Source organism: Pteropus medius, unplaced genomic scaffold (assembly GCF_902729225.1).
Source record: "Pteropus medius unplaced genomic scaffold, Ma_sr-lr_union100, whole genome shotgun sequence".
NCBI classification, from domain to species: domain Eukaryota; kingdom Metazoa; phylum Chordata; class Mammalia; order Chiroptera; family Pteropodidae; genus Pteropus; species Pteropus medius.
The window spans coordinates 8,895,765-8,906,669 of NW_024349225.1; the positions used below are offsets into that span (position 1 = coordinate 8,895,765).

The following is a 10,905-nucleotide window of genomic DNA, read 5'->3' on the forward strand; positions in this document are numbered from 1 at the left end:
CTCAGTTGGGGACCTGCATATGCTGAGGGCAGACTTAAGTTACATGTAAATTTTCAACTGCAGGGGCTATAGGCTCCCCTAACCCTCACATTGTTCAGGAATCAACTGTGACTGCAATTGGAGTTAAGGTAAAGAAATATGGAATGAGAGTGGGGGAAGAATAAAAAAACTATCCTGCAGAGCTCTCCTTTTTGTTATGGCTATGATTAAAGTACAAATATATTTAAACATTTTTAAAAACCAAGTCCTTGCCTTCAACTGTAGGTTCAGTGGCTGTATAAGTTTCCTCTTGCATTTCTTATGTCATTATTTTTAAATTTACTGACTCTGCTGTCTACTACCTGCTTAAAGATGGCTTAGACTAAGTAAGGAACGTGCATGAACGTACTGCTATACTAGTTATCCAGTTTAAGTTTTTAAAAATATAAATTTGGGGGAATGAGGACGATATACGAACGGTTTTGGGCTCCCCTGCTTTGGGCTCACCGCTGCCGTTAGTTCTTGGCTCCTTTCTGCCTTACCCAGAGGCTGTCAGCAGGATACAAGCACCTCTTAGCACTGGCTTCTTTTCCTGGATCTCCGTAAGGCTCATCACTACTCTAGAACCTTCTGCAATGCCAGCTGATAGCGAGGTGAGTGCTGCATTGGCCGTCTACTGAATGGTAGCCCCTCACCTATTACCCTAAGTGATGGCAGGAAGAAAAAGAGTCACCTGCGGAAGTCAAGTAATTTACCAATACTTCATTGTATTTATCCAACTTGGTGTAGCTTTTGAGCCAAGACAAATATTTCAATAAACTAATCTCTGATACGTTAGCAGCCAGCAACTTTAAGTTAGGTCTGACAAACAAACCCACTAATAGTCTTGTCTCAACCTACCTTCCCAGCCTTCTCTCTTGCCATTTTTGCCTACATGCTTTTTGATTCCTGCCCCACTGAACCTGTTCCATATTCTCTGGAAGCATCAGTCACCTTATGAAGCGTGTCTTTCCAAAACGCTGTTTCCTCAGCCTGGAATACTCTTCTTTCCTTGTCAATTATTTGCATTTAGCCTTTGGAACTCAGCTCAAATCCTGGCTCCTAGGCAAAGCCTTAGCTTACACGGCGCATTGTTAAAAACCTGTGTCACCATGCTCGCTACTTATGAATCTGATTATTTTTCTGTCCCTTGCTACTAGACTATAAGTTCTCTGGGAGTGGAAAATTCTGCCGTGTTTATTTCTGTTTCCCCAGTTCCAAGTATAGTGCCAAGAAAGTATCAATAATTGGTGAATCAGTAACTGGTGAATACTTCGCCCAAAGTAAGCATTCAATGGGTGTGTCATTGTCAATAATCTCAGATGAAGCGTGCTAAAATCTATGTCCGCTGCTCTTAGTAAGCCTGCAAATGGAGCTGGGAAGAATAAGGCTGGTGTGGAGAGGCCACTCCTGGCTCCTGTTTGAGTCCACCTGATGAGTGGTGAACCTCATGTTCACCACAGTAAAGACACCCGAACCCTAGAACCACGAGTCCTTGTGCTTAAATCTCACTTCTGCCCCTTCGTATCATGGAAATGACCTCTGAGGTACAGTGTAAGTAACTTAAAGTTAAGTATCTCAAAGTTTGGTTCCTTTTTGTACTGTTTTCCCATACTCAGAGAGTCTGTTGTGATATTAATTACAAAAGTACTTTGTGCCGGTTTGAAAACTACACATACTTCTTACTGGCAAAACATTTAAGTGATTTAAGTTACATTAGCTATTGGTATTACATGGAAATTTAAAAAATACATTATACTTCCACAAACATCCAAGTACTGCAGTGCTTCATTTAGCCAGCATATTATGGTTTCTCTTAAAAGAATATGAATTATTTATCCAGCATTATCAAGGAATGAGGTACTTCACAAACCACATTTTTCTTATAACAAGTTTTATAAGCATCGCACATCTTCAAGATTTTAAATATTCTTGATGGATAGATATATATCACACAATATTAAACAGTTCCACTTCAAAAAAAAAGCCCAGCATAACAAATAGAACTTCACTTTTTCTGGATGATTCAGGATCATTATCAATGTCAATTACTGCACTATGCACCATCCATCCTGTAATACGGTGGTACCCTTAAGGGCTATTGATAAATGTGAGGCTATCTGCCTTTACCTTAAGTGGATTCAGATTGTTTTATGACTCTGCAACCAGTGTGTTCTGATGGTTATTTTTCAAGTAACTGTCTAGGTAAGGGCTTATGAATGGTTAAATTCTCCTAGAGAGCTAAGTGCACTGGCTCTGTGACTGCAATGTACTAGTCAAAGGGCTCTTCCTTCCCTCAGTTTTTCTAAACCCATGAGGTGGCTGAGATTGGCAGGAGACTAAGACCGAGTGAGTGGTTGTAAGCAGTGCTAGCCTTCATGTATATGCATCATCGGTTTATCACTTTTACTCAAGAATAATCAGTCTTATTATTAAGGCAGACCCCAAATTAGCTGCCAACATGTTGTTTAAATATAAGTGAAAACTGTTGTTTCTAATTAATGCAAATTTTAAAAGCCCAGCCATGAGCTGCAGATTTAATTTAGGAAGTACTTCAATGGTACCATATTGCAGAGAAATATTCTTCTTCAGTTATCGACTTAAAAAAATTTAAAAATTCATCATTCTATTCTAGCGTGTTGGTACGAAAACTTCAAATTCCAACTCAATCTCTTTTTGCCAAACTCTGTACGTGGACAGTTAGTTTCAGTATATTTGATCTCCGTTTCATCAGGAAAACAAGGAGAGGGGAGAAGAAAAAATACTTTTTTTCACTCATGAAAGAATTGTTTGAAAATAGGCAGCTATGTCTATGGAACAGAGAAATTTAGTAAAAGGCATGAAACCTGATATTTAAAAATTCCTGTCATAATTTGATTATTAATCCAACATTAGCTTATGATCTTTAAAAATGAGAACATATATAAAAATTTGAAAGGTCACGGTAAGAGATATCTGTAAACTCTACAAGGCACTGGGATACAGTAAGGAGAAATCTTGCTTCTCAGAGTTAATCCAAAATAAAACATTCATTTTGGTTAACTTACAAATGAGTGCCTACTTACATATCTCAAAATATCAGTTATACTCCAAAGGTCATCCCAACTTAAAAAAAGTAGTATTGGAATAAATAAAGAATACAACATATTAACTTGGCTGAATTAAAAGATAAAAATCTCTTTTTTTCCCCATAGGAAAGTCTATTTCTACTTTATCTTTATTTATCATTGTTACTTACAATAATGACCAACTTCATGAAAGAATTTTTTCAAGTTTAAAACAATGAATTTTTAATAAAATGATATGATTGCAAAGTAAGTATATTTCTCATTCAATAAACAAAGAAAATGGATGAACTAAAACTTGGATTACTCAGAGATACAGCAGAAGGTCCAAACCAGGCCTGCAACTGGTGGTCAGCGGACACCTGGTCACGTAAGGTCTTTCTCTCTCAGCACCGCTCTGAATTTAATATCGAGTCTCGGTACAGCCTAGTCAGTTTGAGGAGTATCTTAATCTGGGATATTTCCTCCAGGGTATTTCTTCAGCACTTAAATGGTCATCTAAAAGATGACTTAAGCAAAGCATAGGCCAGATTTCAAGATTAGAACTCGCAACTGTACAATTCTCTGATGATTTGCTCTGCAACTATATGATTGTCATTACTCTCTAATTATGTTCCAGCTCTGGGGGAAAAAAATCATATCCCATATCCTTAAAAAAAAAAAAAAAATCCCACCAGCAACTTTACAGAACTGTGATAGGTTTTGGCTAGTATCTTGATAAAGGGGCATCCTGTAAAGATTTGCATTCTACGGTTCAGAGGAATTTGAATTTAATGTACTTAGTTATAGATTTTGGAAATACCCCACAAATAAAAATAATATTCCCTAAGACCTAATAAACTTTGTACTGAAAGTAGTGAACATTAAGCACAGTTAATCTATGCAAGTTGATAACTCTGTCCTTTAATCTAAGTATTGTAAAGAAATTCTTGAAGAGCAAAATGTTCTGATTCCTTAGTAACTGTCTCTAAGAGGAAAGAAGTAAAATATTCTTTTAGAGAAGAGAAAAGAAACACTTACTGGTACTTTGAAGGGTGAGGTGTTTGCAGTGTCCATGGAGTTGGGCTTCTCTGATGTGCTGGTCCCTGAGATGCTCCGTCTGCGGGGGGACCTTTCTGCCGGCACTTCTGGAAGAGAAGGAAAAAAAATCCCTTAAAAACCCCAATTTAAAAACCTTTCACTAAATCATAAAATTATTGTTTTCTTCTTCTCCACAAAAAAGATCAGTTTGCTTTAAAGGTGTATTACATTCTGTATCCACATAATTTGTCTCTTTATCTCTGTTGTGTTTGAACTATCAAGACACAGTTAAGAATCTGCTGTAGTGTGACAGCTTATGTCTTTATCTGTGCACATATAAAAAGTAATTTCCTCTGAGCTGTTTAATATCTATAAGTTCACTTAATATTTGCATCTCACAGTGTACGACTCTACTTCTCTATTTGCGAGCAATATAGGAGTTAACAGAATCCAATGAAATTTCCGATATTTCTGTGAACAAAATATAGTCTAGTATGCACATGATTTGATGGTGTTTGCAAAAAGGTCAAAGTTCAGTTCTGTGCAGATAAGATGATTTACCAGACTGCAACCAAAGGGCCATGAGAAGACGGAAAGCTGCTGCCAGGAGAAAATAACATATATGCTTATGCAGATTTAAAAATAGATCAGCTTCTCCTTGCTCTGGCAATATGACCTTACTAAGATCTTACTCTGGAATCCTAAATCTGTTTGAACTACCTAACAAGCGTCAGATTTTGCACCTAATGTGGCCATCTCCAATGTAATTACTATACACGATATTAAGGTTACATTTAAATTTTTTTCACAGTGATATATATGCATATATATGCACATACACACACGCACACACAGATGACAGATATATACATATTATACCTTTATCACAACTGCTTCCCATCTCCACTTCAACTGACAGACATTTAGGAATCCAGCTTCTCAGATAACATTAGATAATCTCAACATGGACAAGAAAAAAAAAATACATCCTAAAAAAAGTATTCTGTGTTATCTTCCAGATCTTAAAAAACAAGGAGTAAATCGTGACTCCGGAGACTGACATTTTGCTTCCTGCTGTTCTCTCTTTAAAAGACAGATGCAGTTTAAACTTCCATTTCTGGCCTCCTGGCCCCTGGGATCCGTGCTACTTCCACTTAAGAGAAAGCGTCTTTTCTCTCGCTCCCTCCCCGTGTCTTGCTCTTCCCCCTCCCTCTCTACAGCTTGCAGAGAGAACAAGCAAGAAAGAAACACACGGGACTGCAGCTATTCAATCAATCGCTCCCACTGCACATCCTCATTAGTTACTTTCAGGCTATTAGCAGACGCCCAACCACTGCCTCCCCTCAGTTACAGAAAATTTCACTGTATTACACTAATCTGCAGCAAGAAAAAACATTTACTGAAATTTATATTCAGCCGGTGCCAAAAGGACACCATTTTACACAGACCCGGTAATTCACACAAATCAGTCCCTCCTATGAAAATCCAACGGGAAGCGCCTGCCCTGGTACCGTCTGCACGTTGGACACTGGCTTTCTTTCCATGGCTAAACATCTATCTTCTCTGTGACATCTTGACTAGTAAGACATAAACCAAACTGCAACATTCCTAATAACTGAGAGGTTGACAATATAGCATCTTATATGCCTGCAATACAACGAAGTTCCACGCTATTACCGTGTTTTAAAATTATGACCAATAACTGTAAGTCTCTCAACTTCTCGCTAACCATCAGTGGTTAAATGAGCCTTAATGTACAAAGCCATTTTCAGAATTAGGCACACATGACTTCTAGTGCACATTTCTAAAAAATGGCAGTGTAATTAGCTAAAATTCGTGGGAATGGCACAAAGCACTGAATTTAAACAAATCGGTTCGTCAAAGGACACTGAACAAGAACTTCAGACTTCAGGAGCGTGACTTCAAAGAGTGATTATCCAAGTTAGGCAAGTGTGTGTGGGGGACAGGCAGGTGGGCAAGGGGGCTGGAGAAGGCAGAAGATCATCTCATCTTTCCTCTGATAATTATCTATAATTACAAAGTCTAGGAGACTGAATATTACAATAAAATGTATTTTAATCTCTGAACAATTGCTAGAGAAACCAAACTGGGAGAAAAAGAAGTTCCATTCGAATGACCTAGTAAACAGTTTTCCTTAATTTACAATGTTCTGGCTAAGGAAAAAGATGAAAACTTATTTCCTCACTTTCTTCCAAACATCTAATTTTAGTTTTCAGGCAAATGAACTCATTAATCAAATATATGCCAATGCTTTTAACTATGTGGAAATTATATTGGCTAAAATGAGCAACCACCCCTTTTCAAACACTAACAAATACAGTATTTGTTGTACTATTTTTTTTTTTTTTGCTTTTAGATTCTCTTTCTGTATCATGGGGAAAAAAAAACCCCAAACCCACAACTCTGATGTAGCTTAAAGAATGTTACTGGGTTCAAAAAGAAAAAAAATAAATTATTCTTGACGTTTGAACGATTGCTACTAAAGAGGGGAAGGAAAGGGTACGAGGTAAATTAAAGTGAGCTCACAGAAGAGGGAGAAGTCGGTGCCCCACAAAGCAACGCCGCAAAGAAGGCCTTTGAATTTCCAAGGTCTTTAGTTCTCTGAAGATTCATAACTGAGCTGAGAGAAGAATATATACCCCGAGAACCAACGTCCACTTAAAAACAGGGCAGCGGCGTCAGCACGAGCAGGATTAATAACCTGCTGGGCTGGTCTCCGGCAGGCCCGCGTGTTAAAACGGACCAGCCGCCCTGAACTTCAGGTCTCCAAGCAGAAAGGGAAATCTACAGTGGTTCTGGTAGGCTCAGATTAGCTCTGCCCCCACTGTGCTAGTGCCATATATTGTCACATTATTTTCACCTGCTGTAAAAAATTAACATTCCTTTCATAGTCACAATATTTAATTACAGTCATATTAAAATTTGCTCATCCTCTAAGACTGAGAAGACACATTCGTATTGTTTCTGTAGATAAAGGCCTGAAACTGTTTTGTTCACTTTCTCATCGCCTAAAAATATTTTTCATCTTTAGATTGAAAGGCAAAAAAGTTATAAAAAGCCTGGGTAAGTTTTACATTTATCTCTTCGTTTCCTTTGCCACTGGGTATGAACTGATGGAGAAACGTGACTGATGAGATGAGGAGACAACTTATAGTAATGAGGGCTAACCTCCAGTCCAGCTCCGCAGACAATGACGTATGAAGCTAAGAGAACATCTGGCTGCTTTTCTTAGCAGCACTACCATCTATCTGTGCGACCTGTGTGAGCCACTCCACCTTTCCTGCCCTGGGCTTCGCGAATGAACTGGGCTGTTCGGACCAACCAGAGATGAAGACGAGATGAATGAGCTCATATGCTTTGATGCAAAGTTAGCATTTTGGAAGAAAGGGGCTCTCTAAACCCGAAGTGTGGTATTAGAACATCATTTCCTCAACATATACATTTTCCTTTATGCCAATATGCTTTCTTTGAAAAGTGTGGCGAAGAATTTGACAACTGGATAATTATAGGGGCAAAGGCACTTTTGGTGGAGAAGATGCCTGTTCAACAAACAACTCAACCTCTGCCTTCGGAACCTAACAGTGTGCTCCCAGCCTTCCGTTCACTTATCAGGAAGCAAATGTCAAAAAGTGTTTCAGGGAGGGAAAGAAGTATGACGGTGTAAAGGAGATGAGGAGGTACCGGGATTCTCCTATGGAGGGCACAGTGAACAGGTTCGTGAGAGTCAGCATTTGAAGAAAGACGGGGGTCCGCCTTGGAGTCTTATCAGGGAGGACCCTGCAGGCAGCGGGGAGCCTAGACAAAGCCTCTGGGTAAAGTGCAGCGGGGAGGCCGGTGGGGCTGGCGTCAGTGAGCGGGGGCAGATGGCTACTATTTGTAGCTCGTACGCCTACATGTAAGGACTTGAGCTTGTCACTCTGAAAGAAAGCCACCTGGTGAACTACACGTCACCAAAAGGTACAAATCACGCAGAATCCTGGTGGACATATGCTTACTGATACTTTCTTAATTACTTTCAGATTTTAAATAATGAATGTGACTGAAATAATTCTGGAACATTATGTTTGGAAAGAGAGTAAAGGGAAATATTTACCACTTATGTTTGATATACGTAAATGTTTAACTGAGAGGTTCTAAAACCCTCTGAAAACATCAAGTGAGAAAGGTATCTTATATAACATCATTATGGCCAGACATCTATAAGCATCAACTATATTTACTTTTTATTCAATCACATATTTTATGCTAATTTTAGCCAATATTGAGTGTCTTATGTGCTAGGCACTGGGTCTAAGAGCTGTCTTAATCCTTGAGATAGCCATTGAGGTGGTAGCAATTATTACCTTCTTGGATGAGCACACGGGCAAACTTAAAAGAAGGGAATAACCTTATCGACGTGAAAGTAGTTTCAGAAAATTCAACATGAAAGATGAAAAAAACATAGAAAGGTATTTATAAAGTTTTAATTTGGTGGACAGTGATGTAAGGAACCAAAATATCCTTCTCACAGCTAAATTCCCTAGTTATGACAGACCAGAAAAACATTACATGTTCACAGATGCAGTCAGTTTGGCATAGATAGTATGTCTAAATATTTCACACGAATAGCAACCCAAGCCAATTCTCCTAGTAATTCTGTGTACAGAATTATAAAACATAAATGAATGTGAATGTTCTGTCAATTATGATTATTCACAAGCCCCTTTAATATTTTTGATATTATATTAGGAAACTAGTGTTCTCATATTCTTAAAAGGGGAATTTTTCAGTTCACTTCAAAAACCTTTTTAAAAATCAATAACATTTCAACACAACATGATAGAAAATTGAATGCACACCAAACAGTTTGTGAACCCATTCAAGTCACAGAAATTTTAGTGTATAGTGTTGCTGTGAATGAATTGACCTCACTACCCTGTATTTTCCCTTAGACTGTGCAAATGATGACAATATAAATAGGATATAATAAGGCAGTGGCTCAAGTAATTAATGAGTGAAATAAGCGTATAACTTAGCTCTCCATGCTGGGAATTCTAAACTAGGAGAATTTTTCTTCCATAGGAGGCACAAAAGACGTTTAAGGAACAGAATAAGGAAGGAACAGTATTAGGAAATGGGTTTTTACCTCGTCAGTAAAGAGGGACTTTCATAACAAATAGTAAAACATGAAAAAAAGGCTTCATGAAAATGAATTCTCATACTTTTTGTTGGAAGACTCCTAGACGTAATGGAAACTCAAAGATGTAGGTGGCGAACAGTTTTATAAAGGACAAGGGACAAGAGCAAAGAGAAGTTTCTAACACTTTAGCACCTGGGCATTTTACAGATTTCATCCATCTCATTTTCTGTGGGACGGTTTTCTGCTGTATCCCACTGTTAGTGCTTTGAAGCCTGTGCACTGACAGCCACTACCAACGGATGCTCTGAAAAACTGATCCCCAGAGCCACTTTAATTCATCCAGTTTGTATCACTTAGAATGCAGTACTTCACTCACACAATCAGTCCTTTCAAGTTTGCACGCCCCAGACACTTACTTCAATACGTACAAATTGGTGCTAAGTACAGAGATGCGAATTCTCAGAAAGTACAGCTATCCAGTCTCCCCACCTCTTCTTCAACAAATTTATTCTGTTATAATTATTATTCTTTTAAATTTCTCCTTGCTAATATAATAGGAGAACAGATTTCTCTCTGGTCAAGGAATCCGGACACCCACAAGAACTCCACTTCTTCAGCTTAGGCTAATAATACTGGGTGGGTCGGTTGAGAACAGTTTTAGTGCAAATAACTCTCTGAACCAGAAAGGCTAAGAAAACAGCTCAGGGGTATTTCCACGTATCTTAAGTTTCAACTATAAGGCATATCTCTGGGTCTTAGTGATAACAACCGAGGATCTTAGTAACAATGATAAAAACATAACAAGGATAACTACGACACCAAACTACCATTTATTTTTCCTTATTACACACTAAGTGTTTTATATGAGTTCTCTCTTTAATCTTCACAACGATTTTCTGGAACTAGGATTATCGCCCCCATTTTACAGATAAAGAAACAGGAGAGGTTTTATCACACTGCTCATATTTGCCAAACTGATAAAGGGCAGAATGGGGACAGGAACACATGAGGCTTGGGTCTAGAGCCTGTGAGGTTAAAACACCAAGTGTGCCACCTGTTCTTCTTGTGTTTTGTATAACAGGCTGTAATGCAGAAAAAATAAGATAAATAATCTCGGAGACTCTTTCTAAAAATAACTCGAAGAACTTTAACGATAGGCACACAATTCTTCATATTTTAAAGAGAATTAAATCATACTCTTTGAGCAATAATTTACTGCAAACAAAGCCCATCAGAGAAAACTCTGGATCCTCGAACGCTGATGCTGACAGGAATATTCTAGTCAAGAAACAAAGAAAGGTGAGGTGATGGGATGAAGAGGGGAAAAGGTACTTGCTTAATGTAATGGTGAGAAAACTTGCATGAAATAAGAAACAAGCTATAAAGAATAAGTACTATTGATTCTTTGAATAAAAAAAGTGTCAAGAAGGCCCCCGAAAAAGTAAGTTGCCCTTAGGGGTAGGATAAATAGGCGGATCTCAGTGGATTTTTAGGGCAGTGAAAATACTCTGTGTGATACTATACTGACGGATATGTGTCATTTGCTATTTGCCCAACCTCACAGAATACACAATAGCAAAAATGAAGCCTAATGTAAAGTATGGGTCGGGGTGAGAATGCTGTGTCTGTCAGTGGAAGCTCAGCAGCTCTGGTGGGGGAGGT

The 10,905-nt window shown here is 38.3% G+C and overlaps 1 protein-coding gene across 9 annotated transcripts in view; it reads right to left on the bottom strand.

The window, feature by feature from the left end:
- RASAL2 (RAS protein activator like 2) overlaps positions 1-10,905 on the bottom strand; it is a 246,775-nt gene that overhangs the window by 67,948 nt on the left and 167,922 nt on the right. For 7 of the 9 annotated variants that reach the window (XM_039881390.1, XM_039881393.1, XM_039881400.1 and 4 more), the window contains one exon: positions 4,104-4,210. In XM_039881390.1, coding sequence (XP_039737324.1) covers positions 4,104-4,210 — 107 coding nt within the window. The remainder of the gene's footprint in view (positions 1-4,103; positions 4,211-10,905) is intronic. The other 2 variants (XM_039881391.1, XM_039881399.1) reach the window with 1 other exon arrangement.